Here is a 24,823-nt window from a genome sequence, read left to right as displayed (position 1 = left end):
ACCTTGCCGGTGCTAACAAATCAGATAATTGTGTCAAAGCAAAATTGACTTGAAATGTCTCAAGTGAAGCCAGTGTTCAGGTACACAAAATGGCTACACATTGGTTTCAAACGGAGGAAATGTTTTAATTCTTTGCAGTCCAGATAACAGTATAGGCTATGTGCTGCATTAGAAGAGGAGGATGGGTTTAATTATATGTATCATTTGAGTCCCATGGCTAAAACTTGATAATTTAAATCTAAAGGGTCTTTTTGAAGTGGTGGACTAAATCAGAAATCATCAATACGTGACCATGAAGCTGAAGACAGCTGGTTCAGCTCTCTGTCAGGACAGTTGTATCCAAAGTGAGGGTTTTGGGAGATGTGATTAACAACACTGTGAAGCCAGGTGAGGATCTCAGTCCTGCCTCTACAGAGCAGATGTCCTCAGCTACACAGACACACAGCTCCCCTCCTCTGCCTTCACCGGGCAGAGGCAGAGGTGAGGACTCTAAGGCTGGGGCTAACATTTGGTCAGGTTCTGTGGTCCATTTCTCTTAGCTGATCTCCCTCCTTGAGGAAGCATTCTACTCTTAAGTCCCTGTAGAAACTGACTCCTGGCATCCCCTTCAACACCTTGAACACATTTTCTACCCATGCCTGAAATGCAGCTGTCCTGGGAAAGGTATCTCATGGCATGATGCATGTAAAGTGAGCAAAACTATCATCTCCCAAACATCTTGTGCCAAAAGATCAGTGTCACCTCTCTGAATTTTTCATGCACACAGCATCAGCACAGTTACCAAGCTTCTAGTTGAAAGCCATGCAAGCTGCTGGAGACTACCATGGCCGAAAAGATGATCAGTAATCCAGATTACAGCCGGGAGGCTGATACAGTGTCTGTAACTGCAGGGAATGAGAAGTGCTATGGCATAATTAATAATTGCAATGGACCATGATGCTACGTCTCACTTGAAAGTTGCAAACGTGAAGCTCCTAGCCAGGCAGTCTAGAAGCTCTTTGGTATCTAATTCATCCAGTGTGACACTCTTCCAGATACTGACCAACCTAGTACTGAATCAGGGCAAAACAGAATTTGTCTTTTAGAAAATTATGAAAACCAGCTTTACAATTGCACTTCTTGCATTTTTCTTCTTCTTGAAAGCAGCTGTGCTGTTTGAGGGGTCTGTGCTGCCTCTGAAAGCCTACCAGATGCATTTCCAGAGCTGGTTTGCTTTCCCAGTGGGAGTATTGCTGTGCTGTGCCCTTCAGACATCTGCCATTCAACAGCCTGCATCTCACAACTGTACCAGTGATGGTCAAAGAATATCCTTCAGCCACTCCTACAAGATTGACCTGCCCACATCCTCTCAGATTAAAGTAGAAGCAGATCCATTACAGCATGAAGACAGCAATGGGTTGCAGCTAGATCCTGGGGAGGCTGAAGAAAACGAAGAGCAGAATGTAATCTTTAGGCACAACATCCGTGTGCATACACCCAGAGGGGACTGTGAAACTTTGACCCACGTTAAGGGTCTGCTTGAAAGGATGGAGAAGCTTGAGAAAGAAGTGGCGGAGCTGAGAGAAGTTTGCAGCCCTCAGAAGTGCTGTGGGAGAAGCCAAGGTAAGTAACCATTGCAGTATCTATGCTTACATCCCAGAGACAGCCGATTTACTGCAGAGATTTTGGGACTGGAATCCATTTGTCAAGATTATCGGGGTTCTCAGCAAGTGAAATGCTCTAGTCCTATGGATAGGATGGTGGTCTGGTTTCTGTGATGTGAAAGGAAAGCTGAAGGTCCCCAAATGTGGTAGTACCTACCATTTCTGGAACCAGCGCAGGGGAAATCTCCCCAGGCCTGTCCCAGAAGTGGAAGGGTTCCTGAGTTTCGCATAGGTGGGAGAGTTCAATGGAGGAATTTCTGGGGGAGGAGAGGGTGGGAGATGAAGGCATTTCTTGTTGCTGTCTCTTCTCATTTTTGCCTCCAGAATTTAGCAATTGTTGTGAGTTTGTCATTTTGTTTCCTTCTTGATAACTGACCTAAAGAAGAGCAGAGTTTGATGAGATTTTTGTGATGGCCACTGGCTCTGCTTGTGATCAAAGTTTTATACCGCATGGCCTTTAAGAAAAGATTTAACAAACTGATATTGTTTGGGGAAAGGAGACAGGGAGAAGTGCTAAGTCTTTGCTTACATGAAAAATATAGGTGTATAGCAGATGAGAATAATGTGCTCTCCATCTTTATAACAACTGTGGCGAGAGATGGTGAGCTTAAATTGCAGTAAGGAAGGTTCAGGTTAGAGGCTGTGAAAAGCTTTCTAAGTGACTCTCTGGGGTGATCGTGGAATCTACATTCCTGCCGACTATGGACAAATGTGTTGGGAAAGGCAAGGGTGGAGCTGGTCCCTTCTTGGACCTGGGGCAGATGGACAAGGTGATGTCTTCAGGTCTTTTTCAGCCCATGTTTTCCAGTGATATTTATGCTTTCCCTTTAATGACCTTGAACACACCTTTGCACTACCTGACTATTAATAATGTTCCTAATTTTTTCTCCTTTTTCTTTTCTCTCATCTGTGTGTCACACTTGCTGCTGTGCATGCTGGTGCTGCTCTGGCCAGGTGTCTCGCACTGCAGCGGCCACGGGACTTTCCTCTATGAGACCTGCAGCTGTAAGTGTGCCGAGGGCTGGGAGGGCAGTGACTGCTCCTGCCCCAGCTGCCCCGGCCACTGCAGCGGCCACGGGCGCTGTGACGGTGGGAAGTGTATCTGTGATGACCCTTACTTTGGTGAGGACTGCAGCCAGAAGCTCTGTCCTGAGAACTGCAGTGGCAATGGGATCTGTGACACAGCCAAAGGGGTCTGCCAGTGCTACGAGGAGTTCATCGCAGAGGACTGCAGTGAGAAACGATGTCCCGGGGACTGCAGCGGCAATGGGTTCTGTGACACAGGAGAGTGCTACTGCCATGATGGCTTCTTTGGCCTTGACTGCTCCCAGGGTAAGATATGCCTGTGAGTTGCTTCTCCCTTTTTTTCTTTCATTCTGAGTTTCCCTCTCTACCTCCCATAAACTTTAGGTTAATCTTGTAGGTAAGCCAAGGTTAGGGTCACCAGGTTCCTCCCTGAGTTCCTGCTGGGGTAGGGATTGCTGACTGGTCCTTGACTTCAAGAATTGCCTGGAAAACATTTCTGAATTGGGCAAAGGTGGAAACGCAGTTAAAGGTAGCGGTAGCGCAAGCCTGGGTGTAGCAGCAGAAGGAGAGAGCAAAACTGGGTGGGGAGCCAGAGTCTGTCTCTTGACATAGAAATGAAGGTATAGAAGGTAAAAATCATGTTTGCTGCAGTGCGCACGGCTTGCTGGTAAGGTAGCTGATTTGATAAAACCTGTGACACAAAGGATGCGTGAAGTCCTTTAAATAACCTCCCTTTGAATTGAGGTCTTTGGGAAACTCTCCCTAATCCTGCTTTGTTACAAGGCAGTGGGATTTGCCTCAGAAGGCCTGGTTGAGCTTTCTTCGAGGTGTGTCCAGCAGTTTCTGCTTAAAGCTGGATGGCTTGGTGCCTGTTTCAAAAAACCTGTAATCTCCATACAACCGCAAGTTGATACTGCAGGCTGCAGCACTCAGCCTTTTACCCTGGAAGCCACCTTTCCTTCTCAGCACATCACTGCTTAGTGTAATCTTTCACAGCTCCTCAGGAAGGAGAGGTGGGTAACAGCCACATGCTGAGCACCAGGTATCGCTCAGCAGGGGTTTGCAGTCACCTTACTGGCAGGTCTTTTGTGCTCAGGATCATTCCCCCCCCCCTCAGGCCTGACCTGTCTGCTTAAAGACTAGCCTTTTTATTTAAAAGATTATCAGCGCAAATTCTTCATCCAAACAACAGCTCTGTGTCAAAACTTCACTCCTGTTTATCCTTCCGCGGTATTCCGAGATCTTTCTCCGTGGGTCTAGCACTTTCTCTCCTGTCAGTAGACCATGTTTTGTTGCTCAGGAGGCAGCACCTTTACAAAGGTGGTAAGCAGAATTGTTTTTCCCAGAGCAGAAATAATTCTGCCAGAGAACTGTTGCCCCGGCAGCCTCTCTCAAGGGGCTGGCTGGGTCCAGCCTTGGATCCTCTTCCTTACACAACACCTGCAGGTGTTTTACAAGCTGTGAAAGTGGTCTCCGCTCTCTTGAGTATCTTGGTGAGCAAGCACTCATTTGTTAATGGTACTGTGCAATCCATTTTGCTACTGTTTCTGAGCACTACACCTCCACTCCTGCTTAGAAACTGTTTCAAGTCAAAGGGCAAATGGTTCCCATCTCAGTATCTGTAGCCAAGCGCTCTGCTCCTGTGGATGTCAAATTGCCTTTTCTGTTCCAATTTAGGCTAGATTTCTGCATCCTGGGAGATTTTCAATGAGCACTGTTTTTATTTAATTCTTTATTATTATTTTCTTTTTTTATGTGTCTCGGATAATGAAATGACATATTTTGTTACCTCCATGGTAACTGGAATGTCTAAACATCTAGAAGTTACTGTCAAGCATGCGACAGTATAATTAATGTCTTGCAATTGCTTGTGAAGGAGAAATAGAGGACTAGGGCACATTGAACAGCAGGTATTTGTGCTCTTTCTGGACTTTGTTTACTGGCACTCCAAAATAGCACTGTGGGATAGCTGAAGATGAATAAACCAGCAGTTTAAAACAAGAGTATCCACCAAAACACTTGTTTGGTATCTCAGCACAATATTGGTTTAGCCAGGAAGTCTTTGTGTTGATGCCATAATCAGGAAATCGGAAAAGAAAATAAAGAGGGACTCTGCTGTTCCCAGTAAGCCCCCATGTGAGCTCTCAGCCCAGTGCTGGATCTGTAATGTGTGGCTCGTTTCATGCTCTCTTCAGCCATCGGAGCCTCAGCCTGCTTCTGGAGGAGAAGATGGCTCTGGTGCATCTCAGGGTAGAGTGCAAAACCTCGTTGCACAGACAGACCCCTCGGGGCTGGAGAGTCACTGTCTTTGCAAGAACCCCTCATCAGGACACCCTGCTCCGAAACACAAACTGTCCTAGGCATGGTCCTGAACAGATGATACTGGTTTCTTACACCACACCTCTCCTCTTTCTGAACTATGCTTAGACAAGAGAAAAACCACATTATATGTATTTAGGTTCTTTACTATTTTATTGCAAAGCTGGATTATTCAGATCCAGCTTCTGTATCACAAGGAGAGGCAGGATGAATGTTCTCACATTTTGTACAAAGGTTTCATCAAAAGAGATGGCATGCACATATTGAGGGTGGAATTTGGTGAGAGCTGTGAATTTCACAAGGGAATGAATGCTGCCTTTTGAGCGATGTTATCTGACCTAATGTTTCTGATGCATGGCTTTTTACAGGCACTTGCTGTCTATGTTTTGCTATTGGTTAGTGCCTTGCTAATAAATTACAGCTGGTAGACGATTTGATCAGTTTATGATGTGCTTACTTGTAATTAAAATCAGGTAAACTTTCTGACAGGTGTTCTACATGACTGCTTTCAAGGGCTGCTTCAAGACACTGAGCTGTCTGTCTTGTGGCAAAAAGGTTAAGGCACTGTTGGTCACCTGAAATTTATTATGTACCATACATATGCCCAGGTCTCTTCCAGGCACCAAGTGTAAGTTTTCATCAGTATAAGAACTCAGTTTTCTACCTCTGCCATGGAGAAGCTGTATTCCCCAGTTCTGGGGACCAGCTGACATTTTGAAATAACTCTTGACAGCGATAAGAAAAGAAGGTTTTGGCTTTTCTTTCTCTTCCTAGAGGCATTGAAAGGGACAGCTTTGAGAGCATTTTCCTCATGCCAGTGTGGGATTAGAAGCTGGGAAGAAAAGGCCAGGAAATTATTATATTTGTCACTGACTGAAACATTCATTTGTATTTTATGATATGCTGTTGGGCAGAAAGAAATGGACAAATCCCAGATAACCACAGACTGGGAGGTTCCAGTTCTGCATTCTCTCTGTATTCAAAATGGGTTTGAAAAAATTATTCCTTGGCCCTGTGAGCCCTGGACCAGATGCTAAGACCTCATCCTCACTGCAGTGTTTTTCTTTGTTTCTCATCTAGTTCTTGCTCCTCAGAACCTGTGGCTGCTGAACTCCACAGAGAACTCTCTGGCTGTCAGCTGGGATCAAATGATTGATGTGGATAATTACCTCATTAGCTATTATCCAGTAGGATATGAGACATTGGTGAAAGAAGTCCACGTGCCCAAAGAGCAGCTCAGCTATGAGATTGTGGGTCTCCGCCCTGGCACCACACACAACGTCACGCTTCGTCATGTGAAGAAGGGGATTGCCAGTGAGCCCAAGTATCTAGAAGCAAGTACAGGTAGGAGCAGGCATTCTTTTTCTTCAGAGTCAGAAGCTGTAGGTCTTTAGATTCAAACAAGCGGAGCAAACTGGCTTTGCAGGTTCGTAATAGCCCGTCTGAGCGCTGGAGAGCGCTTTCTCCTCCCAGTCTCAGCGGCGTTTTTTTTCCATCATTCTCTGCTGGAGAAGCTCTTTCATACATGTATCGTTGGGGCTGAACGTAGTGCCAGTTTCCTGTCTGTCCTTTTATCTTGTCTAAATCCTGCTTGCATTGACACCCCTGAATTCCAGGGAATCCATAACATTGCCTACTGCAAAAAGCAGGAATGGAAGCATGCAAGATAAGGCCAGCATGTTATTAAGAATAATGCACTGTTCGACTGGATGCAGAAGGGTCATTAAAGTAGGCAGGATGTCATTCCTAGGTACTAATTTGCCAAACATGCCTGCAGCAGCAAGTTTGCCTAGTAGTCTCTTCCCAGGACTGAATGAGCCTGATGCTACTGAGGTTAGGAGGCTGGGTATGGAAAGACAGTGTATTTGACACATTCTCTCACTTTAGAACTGAAATGGCATTTTTTTAGCAGCTGATAGCATGCTGTCTGCCCACGCTTGGCAAAAACAGTGAAAAGTTTGGGTATTTTGGTGTTTTTCTTACTTCTAGCACAACAGGTGGGAGCTGAGAGCCAGAAAACTCATGAGTTGGAGCGTTACCATGGATAAAACTAAGCATGTTGAAATAATGATTGTGCTGTACTTGCTTAACTCTTCGGTGTGGCTCAGAAAAATGTCTCTGGTCTTGGAGCAGGCAACTGGGGAGGGAGGGGAGCTGTTTAGCAGCTTCCTATCTTATATTTACCCTTTGGTGCTGATCCTTCCTCCTCATGGCCCTCTCCTGTCCTTCCCAGTCCTGTCTGCACTCAGTACCATCTGGGTGACAGAGGAGATGGAGCAGTCCCTGGAAGTGGAGTGGGAGAACCCACCAACAGATGTGGATTATTACAAGCTGAAGTTTAGATCCCTGGTGGAGATGGATGAGAAGCAGGTCACGGTGCCCAAAAGCAATGACCCTAAGAGCAGACACATCATGACTGGTGAGTACCTATAGGTATTCCATAATGGGCAGGAGCAGGGTGAAGTAGTAGCAGTGACTGATGGTCAGACTGTAGTCCTGACACAATTCTCTCATGTGTGGATGGCTACGTTTCCTTCACCTTGTGCCTGCTGTAGGCCAGGGTGTGATCTATTGGGGTTCCCCTATCCCATAATGATGGGTGTCTCCACAAGGAGAATAGCAAATTTCAAGGCATATTCATTCAACTTTAATTCTGTCCCTGATTGGAATAAAGTATATTCTTCTGTTTCAGGGCTGGTAGCACTGATGTTGTGGAAATCCCCATCTACTATAGTCAGTGTATGCCCTAAGGGCAAGCCTGGACCAAGATTGCTATCAAGGCATTCTAAAGACAAAAGGAAGTTAGATAGATAGAAATCTAAACTTTAAGTTCCTCTCTCCTACAAACCTAGAACTGGATAGACTAACCAAAGTAGGTTTCTTTAAGAAAAATTACTGTCTTCCCTAATTGTTGGTAATGCTCCCTTTTGCACTTTGTAGGCCTGAAACCTGGCACAGAGTATGAGGTCACTGTCATACCCATGAAAGACGATATGGAGGGGAAACCATCCTCAGTGAGTGGTAGAACTGGTATGTGCAAAGTTTCTTTTATGATAGAGATGTTACTACAGCGTTCAGGGACAGATCTGTCAAGATGACAGCATGAAAAGTGCACAGTTCGCTGCTGCTTCATGCATGACCTGCACTCAGGTCTGCTTATATCTTGCTCAAGCTTGTCTACACCGTATATTAAATCCTAAACCTAGCCCTAGCTCAGTCTTTTGCCTTGGTTTTAAACCTGCAGTAACTTCTCCCTTAACTTGACTAACGGCTCCAGCCAGACACAGGACAAGAATAGTAAGCTGGCCTCTGTATGTAATAGGAAGCCTCAAATGAGCTCACAGCAAGGTCCAGCAGTAACTCAAAGTCTGCTAGTTCATGACTTCCCTAACAGATCATTGACAGAATGACCTTGCTTAAACCTAGCCCATATGATTTGTGGTCTGGATATGGCCCTTCTGCGTGGATCCTCTGGTCAGCTGTGACTGACTGTCTCACTGCTGTTAGCTGCTGCTGCTTTGTCTGTTTTCCGAGCCCAGGAGCAGTAAGGAAGAAGAGAAGTTCTTCCTTCCTGGATGGCCTGGCTCCAGCATTGTTTTTCTGTCCACCAGACTGAGCAGAACAGCTGGACCAAGGAGGAGATTAGCACACCGTTGCCTGGCCTGTGTTTCCACTGGGGGCTGTAGTCATAGCCTGCTGTGTGGTCTGATACGCCTGCCTTCATGGAGGTGCTTCTGTGGTAGGCTGCACAGTGGCACAGCCCTGGCATTTCTGTGGTAGCTTGAGTCTTCGCCTCTTACCTGTAAAGTGACTGAAGAGACTGACTACCTGCTGGCCCTTAGAGACTGAAGATTTGGACTGCTTTATCTTGTAACAGAGCCCAAGTCAGACAGAGTCATCTGCAGCAGGAGGAGAGCACAGATGCATCTTTAAACTGACTTCTGCTCCAGCTGCGTGCTTAGTACAGCTCAGAATGCCTGGCAGATGCTACTGTTGTTTGACTGTTATTGTTGCTGTAACTGGCAGCCTAGCCATTCCAGACCTGAATGTTGAAGCAGATCTGGAAACCCGGTTAGTTCATTGATGCTTCAAGCTCTTCAAAACCATGGCAGAATGTGTTTGAGCTATTATATTGAAAAACAGACCTTGAAGAAATTTGAACTTTCATTCTACCTGTAAGATTCTGCAAACTCTGAAATTCAGCTCCCTTATGAAAGGGTAGGTGTACTGCATACAAAGACTGAAAAATCCCAAATCAGGCCTGACATTCCTGAGGTTGCTTTGTAAATTACTCAATTAAAAGAAAATTGACTTAAGCCAACAAAACCTACAACCTCTGCATTGCAATTGTAAGGCTGCTCTTCTTCCTTGTATAGATTCTGATTATTTGGAACACCCTTGGCTTGTATTTTCAAGCTGTTCCTCACAGACCTGGGGGCTGCAAAACTTCATAGAAAGGAAAAATAAATCTACAATGAGTCATGCTGATCAGATTCTTATGTAACCCCTGGAATTTAGGAGCTGCGACTAAGACAAATACCAGCTATTGCAAGAGCTAGCACTAAACTCTGATTCATTGCCTAAAATAGCAGAAGCCTTGGGGAGGTCTGAGAGACAGGTCTGCAGGGTGGGCAGAAAGGGAGGAGCAACAAATGCCTGACACCGGAAGCAGGGAAAGGATGGGGCCTGTACTCAGTGCTGAGAGGAGGGCAGATGAGAAGGTAATGCTCATCAATACCCATGGAAGGTGAGGCAGGCAGCCTGCAAGCTCTTCCTGCAGAAAATAGTGGAAAATTTCATGTAAATGGTAGAACAGTCTCACTTTCTCCCTGCTCTGACCATGCTGGTTCCTCATGGATGCCTGCCTTTCTCGAGGGGCTGTGGGGAGAACGTAGGTGACTCTGTTTTAGCTGGCCAAAGCAGCAAGGCAAAAATGAAGGAAATGTGTACCTGTTGTGACGGGTATTGTAGTGGTTTAATTCAGCTGGAGTTTCCCAATCCTGCACTTTGAAATGTTCTTACAGGAGTTGATAGCCCAACCAATGTGGCAACTGACCGAGTGACAGAGGATACAGCCACTGTCTCGTGGAATAAAGTTGAGGCTGCCATAGACAGGTACATGGTGCAATACACCTCAGCTGATGGGGACACCAAGGAAATAGAGGTGGGGAGTGAAAAGAACATCGTCACCTTACTGGATCTGAAGCCAGGCATGGAATATGTCATCTACATCTGGGCAGAGAAGGGACCCCAATGGAGCAAGAAGGCGAGCACCAGAGCTGTGACAGGTAACTTGTAGCAGCAGCAGCGGAGAGAGCTGAGTTTGAATTTCAAACTCCTTTATCAATTTTACATGTTGCAGTGAAGCTTCTCCTGCTTTGCGCAGGTTTTTAGTGAAGCAAAAAATTCACGTCATTCTTACTAGTGTGGCTGAACAGGTCTCCAGCTTAGCATGAAGGCTCTGGTTTGAGTCCTGCTATGGAGAAGTCCTGTGGCAAGGCACCAGTTATGATTGGTACAGAGAATGGTGAAACACAGCCAAAACTAAATCCTTATAGTTGGAATGTGCAATTGATGTTTTGCCTTTAAAATGCCATAAACCACTTCCAAGCTTAACTTTGGGTGACTGTTGTGGCCTTTCCAAACAGGACAGCAGGCTCATACACATTTTGCAAGATAGTCATGACAGAGTGTTAAAAAGGAATAACAAATTTATTTGGAACATGGCATAAGATAGAAATCATGTGGGAATCAAGTCTCTCGAACAGGACATTTGGTTCACAGTCCCTTGGTGGCAGGGAGTCTCCATTGGAAAGGTGTCTGTGGCAGGATTGGGAAACTCCTTGAACCACCATGGTCCAATGCGGCTCTGTGTACAGGGGCAGTTTCTACTGACTATTTACAAACATCTTACCTATGAGCAATCTGCACTTCTACAGCAGAAATTACCTAGGGGAATGTTTGGGATGCTCCACTTGGGATGTTAACCAACACATTGAAGCATATGAATCGGACTAGACACAATGGGAGCTGCCTCGGGGAATTTGTAGGACTGTCTGAAGTTCTCACCCAGAGGGGATTGGTAAGGATCAGTCAAACACTTAATTATGAAGCTGAGTCAATCACCTACTTTCAGGTTGGTCCGTTGTCTCAAGCCAGCCCATGTTCTGGCTGAGACAGGTGGGGAGCTCCTGGACCACCCAGGGAGTTCAGGAGTTAAATGCACTGTATATGCATACAGGCACAGCCCATACTCAGCTGCAGGGCAATTATAACGACAGAACAAACTTGATTTTCATATTGCTTGATTTTCATATCACACAAAAAAATAATTCACTTGATTTTTCTTGCCACAGGTGAGCATCTTATACTGCTAACTAGCTGAGCTGTGATTATTCAAATATGTGTTCCCAGTATGTGCTGCTCTAGGGTGACACAAACAAGCCTCAGCATCTTTCATTAAAATGAGAAGTAATGTATTTTCATCTCACAAAAGAGGTGAGATTAGCACACGCAGGTGGAAAATCACAGCTTTTACTGTAGTTAATGTGTGGTAAATCATAGTGCAGCTAAGCTGGTGTGTGGTAAATGACAGTGTGGCTGCCAGATGGTTGTGCACTTATGCCCTGGAGTTTAGAGCCTTCAGCAGAGTAAGCCAGAATAAGAAATGCCGTTCCAGTAATTTGGGAGGCATCTGCAAGTCCTTCATTGCTCAGGCTGCAGAGATGTATTTAGTGGTTCAGTGAAAAAAGGGAAAAAGGAAAAAAACCACAAAAACCTATGTTCTGTGTAAAGGTCGTGGGACTACTGGGCTGTCCTCGAAGGGCCACATTCCTGCAGGCTGATCTGTGATAGTGACTTCAGGCTTGCGAAATCTAGGGTCATGTTTCTGTGTGTGAAAAAGGCGAGGGAAGGACTATGATAATGGAAGGAGGTTGCCTGGCTTTTTTCCTGGTGGAGAGTGTGAACACAGTTCTCGCTAGTGTCGTTGCCTGGTTCTTCACCTTCAAACCTTCTCTTAAAAAACTACCAGCATAGTGTTCACATAGCGGCTGACAGAAGACAGTCGCAATCTCCTAGGATAGGGTCTGACCCCTGATAGACAGGTACTTGGTGAGATACACCGCAAGTGATGGGGACGCAATGAACATGGAGCTGGGGAAGGACAAGAGCATCACTGCTCTGACAGGACCGAAGCCAAGCAAGATGTATGCTACCAGCCTCTGGGCTGAGAGGGGAGCTCAGCAGACATCACAGCTGTGACAGCTAGGAAGTTTTGCTTTAGTATGAAATAGTTGTGTTCCGGGAGAGCTGCATTTCAGACAGAGATTCTGAGCAGGCACTTTGTTTTTTGGGTAAATTCCCAGAGCAACCCAGAGGTTATGATCTTAAGAAAGTGACAGACAGTGACACCGTATTCTGCATGGTCTTTCCTCTCTGCCGATGCGGGGTTGGCTGTGCTTTTGTTGCTCCCCAACAGAGAGCCCTGCTGCTGCAGCTGTGAGGAGGAGACCTAGACCCCAGCTGAAATACCTCAGAATTGGGCACCTCCCAGCTTTGTAGTTCAGGCCTATCCTTGAGAAGAAATAAAGGCTAAGAAGTAGAAAAAATTGACAGGGCCCTTGAGGGGAAGGAGGAAGTGTAGCCTCACGGGGACAACCCATGTTCTTCACTCCTAACTGTTCTGCAGAAACCATCAGCCTATGAGCTTCACCCTGCGCTGGGGCAGAGAGCCGACTGGCCCCGCCGAGGCTCAGCCACCTCGGCACTCGCATAGCAGTGTGTATACCGGTGCGTCGAGAGTGGCAGGACTTGCAAGCAGTTAGCCACCTTGTTTTATCTACCTTGCTGTATCCAGCAGTACAAAATGATTTGGGGACACAGATGGTGATATCTAATGGGACTCACTGAAGTGTCAGTTAATCATGCTGCCTGATCAAAACATGGTTTATAGCCAAAGACAAAACTTATATTAGATTTACCAGTTTGAGCTGTAGGAAAAAAAAAAACAAGCTTTTGGACGCACAAGCCCTTGTTAGGTCTTTAGGCACAGAATCATTTCCCAAAGCTCATCTGGTTTTCCAAATATATTTGATAGTCTAATAAAACATACTACCTCTGCCTGTAAAACTTGTGTTGTCTGTGTCTTTAGACTATTGTGATTAGCAAAGCGCTATACTAAACCTTTGAATAAGGATGACTTTTGCTTACAGAAATCGACAGACCAACTGAGCTGTTGGCTGACCAGGTGACAGAGGATGCCATCACTGTTTCATGGAAGAAAGTCCAGGCTTCAATAGACAGATACAGAGTGAGCTACATCTCAGCTAGTGGGGACACAGAGGAGAGAGAGGTGGAGAAAGACAAGAATGCCACCACCTTGGCAGGACTGAAGCCAGGCATGGAGTACGTCATCTACATCTGGGCAGAAAAGGGAGAACAACAGAGCAAGAAGGCCAGCACTGAGGCTGTGACAGGTAAGAGGGCAACAGATATTGTAAAGAGTAGAATTTACAGCCCAGCTTTGCCTTAACACTGAATAAGTCCATCCCAAGACAGTTTCACAGGAGAGGGCGATTCAGGTTTAACGGATCGAGTCTTCAGGTTAGTGCCTTTTGCTATGAAGCCTATTCAGCAGCATCACAGGGAGATTCTAATTACCTGTATGTGCTACAAATGGGCTGTGTTGTGGTTACAAATAGGGATTAGGAAAATTAAGCCTTTGCAGCAGCATCTCTTATGTATTTGTGTAGTCTTGTTTTATTTTAATTGGTTAATTCATTTATCCTTCATAATGGAATAGGGAAATGCTCAGTTCCTTTTTGCAGATGAAGAAATTGAAGTGCAGAGAGGTTAAAAGCACGCAGGGTGCCTATTCTTGCAATGGGACGATTAATCCTTCTTCCTCAGTTGTTCTTACCAGGACTTCTTCCCCTGCGCGGCCAGTCCTGGTTAAGAAGGTGTATTGATCTGCCCAGTGTGAGGGTTACTGGTTTATAACAACATTGTAAGGCGGAGTGTCTGAATCGATTGCAGACTGTTGCACATGTTTCCAAGACCCATGCTCTAGGTCAGGGTCTTGCCGAAGGAAGGTGAGTAAATGCGTACTTGGGTCATCCTGACCTCTTAACGAAAGGCGTTTGGTTGTTCTCATTTTCTGGACAGATGAAAAGTATGTGAGCTTCAGAGGCTTGTGACCATGAGAAAACAAGAAAGTAACAATATCTTACTTTACAAGGGCTTTCTTCTGTGAGAGTCAGGACTGACTGTGCTGTTCGCTTGGAAGGCTGCTGTAAGGATTAAAGACAGACCCCAGTCAAATCACCTCAGATCTTGATACCTCCCAGCTTTGTGGGTCCAATCAGTGTGTGATCGGAAATAGGACTTGAAAAAGGAAGAAACTGGCAAGGCCCTTGAGGGGAAGCAGTGTCACAGTGTCACAGTATAGCCTGGCTATGACAGCCTGTGTTCTTTGCTTTTAACTGTCTCTGCAGAAATCGACAGCCCGGCTCACCTGGTGACTGACCAAGTGACAGAGGACACAGCCATCATCTCCTGGGACAGGGTCCAGGCTCTCATAGATAGGTATATAGTGAACTACACCTCTGTTGATGGTGACACAGAGGAGATGGAAGTGGGGAAGAACGAGACTACCATGACTCTGACAGGACTGAAACCTGGCATTGAGTATGTCATCTTCCTCTGGGCAGAGAAGGGAGCCCGGCAGAGCAAGAGGACCCGCACTGAGGCAGTGACAGGTATTCCAGGAGACTTTTTGTCATTCTACATGACACTGTTGTGGAGGTGATCTCAGTTTCAGTCATGTTTCGTTCTGGCCTTTTGCAGAGCATATATACTAGGCAGCGTTTTGTTGTGCGGTCACGTATGATGTGGGGACATCCATGCCAGAGGCACCTTCGAGCTTCACAGCTCAAAAAGGGGGGGCGGGGCTGATAAAGGGGAGCAGGTTGTTGGTGCTGCCTCAGTCTCTCACATCCTTGTATTTGCCTCAGTGTACCCAGCTTCAGCCAGGACTCCAGGGCCGTGCATGCTCCCAAACAGCTGGTCTAATGGATCTCTCTTGAAGCTATGTCAGACCTGAATTCTTATCAACCTAAATTTCAGTTGGACCTTATTCTGCAAAATCATTCTTCCTTGTAGCTCTACTTGCTATTTTACTCTTGAGGCTCTGGCTGAAGGTGGCCGTGCCTTAGTGCCTTACCTTGTCTTACTCCAGTTCTGCTTGTCAATAGCAAGCGCAGTGGTGAGCCACACAGACCCAGTAAAGCTACAGATGAGTTAGTCCATGTCATCCTTCGCTTCCTGAGGGTAGGATCGTGGTGCTTTAGAAAGCAAAAGTTTTAAGGGGAATGTGTGTGTCTTTTAGTTACCCCCACTTTCTACCTTGTGCTTTATTTCTTAGAAATGGACAGCCCAAAGAATCTGGCAGCTGACCAAGTGACAGAGGACTCAGCCACCATCTCCTGGGATAGCGTCCAAGCTCCCATAGACAGGTATATGGTGAGCTACACTTCTGCTGATGGGGACACCGAGGACATAGAGGTGGGGAAGGACAGGAGCGTTACCACCCTGACAGGGCTAAAACCAGGCATGAAGTACACCATCCATCTCTGGGCAGACCTGGGAAGCAAGCAGAGCAAGAGGGCAAGCACTGACACGCTGACAGGTAACGGTGGGCAGAGGGGGAAGGAAACGGGGTAGAAGAACTCTCTTCTTATTTTACATTTCATGATCTCTCTTTGCATTACTGGGTGATGAAGATGCACAGTGGTAAACCCATTCTGCAGATAAGTACGTGGGTATAGACTACCATAACAGAGACTGCTGCTGTAGATGATTATAGAAGAGGCAGATGATGTAATACAGGAGCGATGACAGCCGGTGGTACGCAGCTTATTTCACTAGTCCTTAGTCAAAAGCACGCAGTGCTTCATGTGTTGCTATCAAGCCTAACAATAACAGAGGTTTAGCAACCAAAGCTAAACCATTTTAGAGTCGAGTACAGTTAAGAAGAATGGCCTGCCCTTTGACTCGTGACCTTAGACTAGTCCTAGGAGACTGCCAGCCAGGCTTAAATCTGTCCTGTTCAGTCAGTCATAAGGATTATGGTGTACTGGGAACGTTTCAGGGTCACTCCATATCCATTCGCCTTGCTAACGTACTTCATCTTAGTTCATCAATCAAGAGGGTGTGAGATAGAACAGTTGAGGCTTGGATTTAGGGCAAGATGCCAAGCGGTTCCCCAGTGCTTACAGAGGTCGAGGGCAGCTGACGGGGGCAAATGGAAATCTCTGGAGGCCAAAAGACTGGACCTGTCTGGAACTACAATTGCAAGGAGAGTTTCAGCAAGTTGAAATTTTGGGTTTTTTTGAACTGGAATGAAAAAGGAGACATCTGGAAATTTCACATGAAGTGAAACTGATGGGAGAGGGAATGCATTTAGCATTAGTAGAGATCTTTTTGAAATATTGGCACAAAAAAACCCCATGTACTCTTCTTTTTTTGTGTGTGTGTTGTATTTCCAGAAGCAATGACACCTCTGCTAAAATAATATAGCTTCTGAGGGTGGAAAAAAAATAACCCAAACATTTTCTTATTCAGGGTAATGGCTGATTATTCTCCCTAGCACTCAGACCGACTGCGGCAGGGAGCTGTTCTGCGGTGGTCTCCTGCACCTATGGAAACTGCTGACTCGCCTTTAAGAGCAGTGCTGTGAAACTGTAGAACTCTTTCTAAGGCTGCCCTCCCCATTCCTGGCTTCTCGTGATGGATTTGGTACCTTTTAGCTCCCTCTTCTGTCCAGCGGGAGGTTTACACGTCATGAGCTACTTGGACGATATCCGTGTGCTTTTGTGTAATTAAAGCAGTTGTTCAGCAGTCTCCCAAATGAAGCGCGAGTTCACTAGATAATGCTTAGCTCGGAGCCTAGTGAAAGGTGGTCTTCAGCTGTAATGAATAGCCAGTGTTTTAAACAACGTGCTGTGTGAACGTTGGTGTTTCTGTCCCTGTTATTCTCCTTATATTTGGTGTTCTGATTTCTTCGTCTCTGCCTTTGTATCTGCTTTAGGCAGTAACCCTATACACAAGGAGTGCAGTGTTTCCTGGGGGAAGCCTCACTGCTCCACATGTCTCAGTTATCTCAGACAGACATAGCTTGGCCTTGTCTTTCTCCGTGGCCTTTTCACAACTGTAGTGTTTCACTGCTGCATGATAATTGTTGTTATGATTATCCACATAGCACTCTTCAAGGTCTGGGAAGTGTTGTTGCCTGACTTGTATGGAGAAGAACTGAATCAACGGAGAAGTTAACCGACATGCCTGTAGTCTTCAAGGGAGGTCTGTGGAAGAGCAGGGAACTGAGATGAGTTATTCAGTTACAGTTTGCCAGGTAGTCAGGTGTACTTCAGGGTTGGAGCACCCTTCCCTGAAGGCCAGCACTGTCCACCAAGAACCTTCTCTCTATAACTTGGAAAGCCAGAGAAATCTACTCCTTGAATGATTTTCCTTAAGATGTTCTCACAACACCGGAATATAGCAAGCACAGGATGAAAATTAGGGAGAGGCTTCTTCCATTGTTGTTACTTCCAACTGAGCTTTGGAAATTGCTTTTATCCTGAGGGAAGCACTGCAGCCCTGTTGTGGGTATCTCATAAGACAGGTGCTTTTTGAACTGGCATTGCTTAGAAATAATTCTGTTCTCCTCATGCTGAACTTGAGCAGTCTGACTGCACAGGAAAAGTCTGGCTAAGCCTTTAAAGTCGGTGAAGGAGCTGGTGTCCCATATACAGCACCGACTAAACTGTAAAGCTGCGGGCTTCTTTATATTCCTTCGTTTACTAAGAAAGCTGAGGCATGACAGCAATAAGCCTGTGCAGTCATTCTTTGTCTGCAGCAGGGAAACAAGGGGTAGGGGCTCTCAGCAGGTCACACTAGGGATCGGGGCGTAGAGCCTAAACCTGACCTATCTGTGAATGCTCCTAAGAGGAGCCCGATGGAGGCTTCTCAGGCAGATGTGTCAGGAGCTCCCTGGGCCCTGTACAGCTGAGCCAACTGCAGAGCTCATGAAACATTCCAAAACAGATCTGTAGCAGACCTTGCCACGTTTGGTCTAGGCTTCCGCTGCTTCTTGCTGGCTGTGACGGTCACTGGGTGACTTCAGTAGTTTCCAGTGTAACAGGACCAGGTATTGAAAGCTTAGCCCAAGACCTTACTGCAGGTGCTGTCTTTAATTTATGCAATGGGACTTGAGTTTTCTTTTCTTTTTCAATAGAGATTGATCCTCCCAAGAACCTCTGTATATCAGATGTGACTCATTCTACTGGCGTGGTTACCTGGACTCCTCCTGCAGCACAGATTGATGGCTACACTCTGACCTACCAGGGTCGAGATGGCACAAGCAAGGTACAGTGAATTCCTCAGCCCTGCAGACCCCACTGAAATCATCCCTATGATTATGGGCTCTGCCAGTTGGGTCTTGTGGGTATATGGACCACAGAAAAACAATTCTGAGGGGGAATCTATGCTATCCACGGCCCAGGGAGGGGGAGCTTAAGGAAGCAGATGTGCTGCTGTCATGATTAGAAGTTGTGGAGGGACTTTGTGACAGTGGAACACTTCTTCCCGACAGATCTCCAGGTGCAGAGAACATCTGCTTCTTCACTTCACTTTTCTAACTTGTTATTATGTGGAAGGGCAGCACTCACCAGAGATCAGGTGTCCTCAATGTCCTCACTGTTTCTTGAGATCTTATCCTTCTGAGGAGATGGAATCCGTGTTTCAAGGATATACAGTGAATGTGCCTGTCTGAACTCCACAAGAAAAGCCCGTAAATGCATATGGAGTATGAGGGACTGTGGTCTGCAAAAGCTAAGTGCTACTCAGAGTTGGGCTGACCTTTGATCTCTTTTATTTGGCAGGAGGTACAGCTGGGTCCTAGCGAACAACAGTTTGTGCTGGAAGAACTGGAACAAGGAGGGCGGTACACCGTCTTTGTGATGGCCTATAAAGGAGATCACCAAAGCAGAAAGACAGACAGTACCTTCTCAACAGGTAGGATTTGGATTTGGCCTGGGGTGTTGCGCTTTTCCCTGTGCTCTGCAGCTGTTGTGCTTTATGGTAGAGGTCGGAGGTGGAGTTAATGTTCTACAGATGCACTGGGAAACCATGTGATCATAAGCAAACCATCTAGGGAGCCACTGATGTGTCTTCTGGCTGGAAGTCTGTTCTAAGCCACACCATCTGGAGGCTTGGAAACACAACAGGACAGCACGAGTGGAGATTGCCCACACTGGTCAGTGCTGCTGGCCAAGCCTGGGATGAAGCCTGCTGGTGAGTGGCCAGTGGGTGGGAGAGACGATGATAAGCTAGGGATCTTGCTGCACCATCCTAGTAATGGTAGGGCACAGCTGTTTCAGTACTGTCACAGCATTGGGTAGCTGCCTAGGTTGTTTTGAGAGGTCAGGAAATGTGCACCAGAATGGCAGCAAATCAAACACAGTTTCATGCCAGCTTGCTGTGGGAGCTTCTCGTACTGTGCCCAGTGCCCACAGGGGTTGCCGATTGTGAAATGCAGGGAAATTAAAGTCCCTGTTTACTGGCACTCCCACCTTCACAAACAAAGGCTCTTCTTCCTGCTCACACTGCAACCCAGGACTGCGTCTCTGGCAGCCTCTGGGGACCCCATCCATGTGCCAGCTCCCAGGCCGTGGGGAAGGCTGCCAGCAGCGACCTGCTGATGCAGGTCACTGCGCGAGTGCGCAGTGGGGCCTGCTGCTTTCTTTATTTCTCTTCCAGTACCGTTGTCCTTAGGGGATTCCTAAGGGTGTGCAATACGTCCTCCAGCTCTGTGGCCTGCTTTACTGATGTGAAGCTCTTTGCCCTCTCTGTTCTCACAGTTAGCTTCCTCTACCCGTATCCCGTGGACTGCAGCCAGACGCAGCAGAACGGAAACGCCTCCAGCGGTGTGTACACCATTTACCTGAACGGCGATGGCAGCAGGCCGATGCAGGTGTACTGCGACATGGCCACTGATGGAGGCGGCTGGATCGTGAGTGATTCTCTGCTCCTCTTTGGGTTTTTTTGTGAGTGTAATCAAGTGGACCTGGTACCGGTGTTAGCTGAGGCTCCTTTTGCTCTACTGCAGTGCTGCTTCAGCTCCTGCCTTGATGGAGTAGCATGTTTAGGAATGGTGGTGGATGCTGCTGTACCCCCTCAGGCTGTCAGTAGGAATGCTGTGTGTGAGGCTGAGTGGCTTAAAGGCTTGAGAATGGGATACTGGACTGTTTGTTGTCTGGTTGTGAATGTCACATGTTTATATTATTGCTGATGGAGGGCAGTGACTGAATTATGACAGCTTAATGTGTTACCTCTTGGCAGTTGGGTCACAGGAGTTGTCTAACAGGGTGCATTCAGCCCTGTCGTAAGACGAGGTAGTACAACTTAGCTTAACTGCCTTTCAAAATGAGTTAACTAAGCTGTATTATCTCATCTTGACTACAGTATAAGGTTACATGTATGGACAGTTAACGCAGTCCCGCTGATGCCGGTTAGTATTTTAAATGCTAGTCCTGTGAGCACGCACCTGGACCCTGACCACACAGTAGTTGCTGAGTGGCTCAAGGGAATCTGAAGGCAGAATCTGTGCAGTCAGAAAATGGAAATGGATCCCTGTGTGTACCCTGCTCAGGTGCGGTGTACCGTCAGCTAGAGTTGTCTGTTCCTGAATGCTTTGCCTTTTTGCCTACATTTGAATCAGAATGAGCATTTCTCACCCGCATCCTCCTGATCTGCCCTCAGCCTGTCATGGACTCTCACGCAGCAATCTTTGCTTTTAAGGTGTTCCAGAGGCGAAGCACTGGCGAGCTGGACTTCTACAAACGCTGGAAGAATTATGTGGAAGGCTTTGGAGATCCCACTGGGGAGTTTTGGCTTGGTACAGTACACGGGTGTAACCAGTGAAGAGCTGAAGATTAGTTGGTGTAGAAGAACCTAAATGCTGTGAAATATCCACTCCCCCAAGCCTGCAGTCTTGAACTGTCAGCTTTCGTGTCTCTCCTAGAAATACCAGTGAAGCATTGAGGGATCTCTAAAGGCCCACTAAGGCTTTCCGCTGACATCTTTGGAGCAGTCCCAGAGCAAGCCAAACTCTGGACAGGTTTATTTCAGGCTTGTATGTTCCTATGAGAGGGGTAACAAAGAAACTGCATTCATGAAAATGCAAAGATCAGGATGCTACCCAAGGCGTGGTGTACTTGGTCATTTTTTGTCTGTCTTGTTCTGTTAGTGAACTCTGCGTGGATCAGAGAATCCAGCACTAAATAGGTCAGGGTTTTCGGAGCAAGAGTCTTTAAATGTTCTGGGAAAAATAATGTTGCTCTACAGCCAGTGTTGTGCTGGTTTAGGCTTTTTTCCTGATACTGCTGTCTCTTGCCAGAAAATGAAATAAGACAGCATAAACTTGCAAAATGTCACGACAGCATCAAGCAGGGAAGGAGGGAGGCAGGAAATAGCTGATTCAACCAAAATGGCCACAGGGTGAGAGTCTAGGACTGAAAAGGTGAACAAGCTTTTCCCTGTTAAGAGTAATTCTCTTTTTCTTCTAGGTCTTGACAAGCTGCACAATCTCACGAGCAGCAGCCCCATCCGCTATGAGCTCCGCGTGGATTTGCGGGCAGCCAGCGAATCTGTCTATGCTGTCTATGACTTCTTCCAGGTTGCCTCGAGCAGGGACAGATACAGGCTGTCGGTGGGGAACTACAGAGGCAATGCTGGTGAGGAGTGCCTCATACTTGTGCTGTCTCTGCTCTGCACAGGGAAGCAAATGCTGGGACCTGTGTATTTGTTTTGCCAGTAGCTAGCGTGGGAGCTCATTAGGTCAGGTTAGATCAGATGTGGTTCTCACTTCCTAGGGAGACTGAGGAGAGTGTGCCCACAGGCCCGTCTCCTGCTGAAGACTGGAGAAAGAGTTGCTTTCTCACGGGGAAGGCAGGGCTCTGTAACCCAGAGAAACACCACCTGAAAAGGTGGACTGGGAAGCATTTCCATCAGGTAGCCTGTACTGATGGGGGAGCAGCTTGTGGGTCTCCTCAGGTGAGATGTGCAGAGAAAGTGGTTTTGGTTCAGAATGGGAGTTTCCTCGGTAGCTGTAGCCATCATGGTGCTGGGTTCTGCCGCTGGTAAATCCTTACCGTTGCCATTGTGTCCACAGTCTTCCACTTGCCCTTTAATCTACTCTTGCCGTAAGGTTTAGATCTTCAGCTGGGGGAATCCAGCCCTTGGACATGCCTTCTAATAGCAGCCCTTGAGAAATTGTTGTCCAGACCCATGCTGTGCTGTTGCTTTTCCTCTGACAGGCCTGCTGGGTTCTGCCTGAAGGGTGTATAAGCCCTCAGGCTGAGCAACTGTAGTTTCTTACTGCTTTTTATGTTTCATCCCTTCCCTTAGGGGATGCAATGACCTACCACAACGGCTGGAAGTTCACAACGTGGGACAGAGACAATGATGTGGCTCTCAGCAACTGTGCTCTGACACACCATGGTGCGTGGTGGTACAAGAACTGCCACTTGGCCAACCTGAATGGGAAATATGGGGAGAGCAAACACAGCGAGGTGAGTAGCAAAGCTCTGTCTGGTGGCCAGCTCTTCTCCTTAGCTTGAGAAAACACATGGGGAGGATGTCTCCCCTTGCAGCAGAAGAGATTGTCCAGGCTATCCTAACTCATTTCATTTGAAAGGAAAATGATCCATAAGGAATCTCACAGCTCTTACTCTGTCATCCTCCCTGGATCCAGAGAGCTTGATCTCGTGGCCTCCTGATGCCTGTGGGTAGAGATACTTGAGGTGGAGATGTCTTGATTTCTGAGGGGAACACAAGAAAAGAGCACTTGCTGGGAGCCACGCCAGGATGCTGGGTCACTGTCTTATGTAGCCTATACCTTGGTTTTCAGGGCATGCCTTGGTGTGCATCTCATTGTACAGGCTTATTATGGGCTTGAAGATGTCTCAGTCCTGTTGTGTTCCAAACTGGATAAAGATTTGATTTATATTAGGAGTGTCTGGAAGACTGATTATAATTACAGTAAAAATCTGGAGAATGATAGTGTCTGTGTTTATCGGAGGGTTAAGTGGTATTAGAGGAGGGCAGTGGTAGATTCCTAACACCTGGTCTGGGTGCTTTAATAAAAGAAATTCTGTGGTCTTTTCCCAGGGTGTGAACTGGGAGCCATGGAAAGGCCATGAATTCTCGATCCCTTTTACCGAGATGAAGATCCGTCCTCAGTCTTCGAGTAACGAGCCAGTCCTGGGGAGGAAGAAGAGGTCTCTGTCAGGGAAGAGGAAGAAGATCAGGGCTTAAACTGAACTCTGTGCAGGACAGTACCCAAAGATAATGATTCAGTATTTCTTAACAAAGTTAGATTTGGACAGCTTTCCCCAATATGTTGGAGTTAACTGTTGGCCAACGTGCACCCAGAGACCTCTGGATCTGCAGCCCAGCCTACTTCCAGCTTCTGGAGCTCCTGACAGGTGATCTGTCAGAGTGGGAGGGGGCTTGTGGAGAGCATCCCACTTGTAGCTCACCTGGTTGGCTAAACTTGACAAGGACCTGCTTGGTCCAATGTGCGCAACTTCTGTGAACTTCACGTAAAACCGGTTTTAACACATGATGTTATATCTCAAAACCCAGGCTGCTGATTGCTCTTAGTTCTGTTCTTCTGTGGTGCCATCCACTTCAGACTTGAAAAAATTAAATTGGAAACTGCTAAAGAATGATAGCCCCCTAATTTACATCAGAGAGCACTTTCCTGAGACTGTCCCATCTCCGTGTCTTGGTCTGTGGTCCTGTTTTCCTTTCCCCTCATTGTTTGGGGCACGTTCCCACCAGTCAAAGAGCTGGGTTGTGGGAAATGTTGCCAGGCTGCTGGCAAGGCTCGTTAACCCAGGTGAGGTCTGTATCCTCGACCTCCAGTATCGCATCTCTCCAAGTTAGAATCCTACTCTCTATTTTGCTTGTCTCTTCCTGTCTCCCAGCCCAGAGAAAAGCCTGAGGAGACGTATGGTGAATTAATGCTTGCACTCCTGGGTGAGGGTACGGGCTCTGCTCCTCCTAGCTCTGCCCACCATCCCAAGCCTCTAGGTACCACTTACCCAAGAGGCTGCTTGCAGACCATGAACAAAATTCTCTACGCTAGTGATGCTGAAACAATACTGCTTGTCAGCCGCCTCTAAAATGAACATCTCCGAGTTAAACCGATCCTGTGCACTCCCTCAGGCTTTTCTTTCAGGCTGTCTGCAGATTCAGGTGGGCCCCAGTGCGTGGTTTCACATTTGGCTGCTTTTTTCCTCACAACCATAATGGTGAGCTTTATTTTCTTTCCCTGAGCAGATATTAAAATTCTGGATCACCAGCTACAGCCAGGGAAGAAGTATGAGCTCACCAAATGGTGCTTGCTCAAACGGCTTCCTTGTCTTAGTGGATTGGAACGTGATTGTCGTGTGTCTTAATGGCCTGTTCTACCCCTCAGTGCTGAGCTGAGTTACACACTTTAAAGGATCCTTCCCAGAGTTTGGGGAAGTAATAAATTTGCAAATAAAGGACATCTTAAAATATTTCTGTCTTCTTTGCGTTGGGTGGTAGAATTTTTTTTTTTTTTTTTTTTTTTAACCCATTTAAACTAAGTCTTCTTTACAGAGACAGAGAAATGCCCAGGCCCAGAGTGGGGCTGTGAAAATTAGGTCTTTGGAGCCTGTTCCAAAGCAGGGATGGGGACTATGTGATCGCTTCGTGACATAATACTGCAAAGCAGTTAACTGATCCGT

The 24,823-nt window shown here is 46.7% G+C and overlaps 1 protein-coding gene across 1 annotated transcript; it reads left to right on the top strand.

Annotated features, from left to right (window-relative positions):
• Positions 1-1,179: 1,179 nt before the first annotated feature.
• On the top strand, positions 1,180-24,597 carry TNN (tenascin N). Its single transcript, XM_075422615.1, has 16 exons — positions 1,180-1,602; positions 2,598-2,975; positions 6,069-6,332; positions 7,222-7,407; positions 7,929-8,018; positions 10,013-10,276; positions 13,202-13,465; positions 14,483-14,746; positions 15,412-15,675; positions 18,280-18,410; positions 18,926-19,058; positions 19,904-20,055; positions 20,844-20,940; positions 21,611-21,778; positions 22,452-22,615; positions 23,214-24,597. Exons 1-16 carry the CDS (start codon positions 1,191-1,193, stop codon positions 23,358-23,360), a joined length of 3,378 nt encoding a protein of 1,125 aa, XP_075278730.1. The 5' UTR covers positions 1,180-1,190; the 3' UTR covers positions 23,361-24,597.
• Positions 24,598-24,823: the final 226 nt, after the last annotated feature.

This window comes from Opisthocomus hoazin, chromosome 6, assembly GCF_030867145.1.
Source record: "Opisthocomus hoazin isolate bOpiHoa1 chromosome 6, bOpiHoa1.hap1, whole genome shotgun sequence".
In the NCBI taxonomy this organism is placed as follows: Eukaryota; Metazoa; Chordata; class Aves; order Opisthocomiformes; family Opisthocomidae; genus Opisthocomus; species Opisthocomus hoazin.
This window is presented reverse-complemented; position numbering and strand designations above follow the sequence as displayed.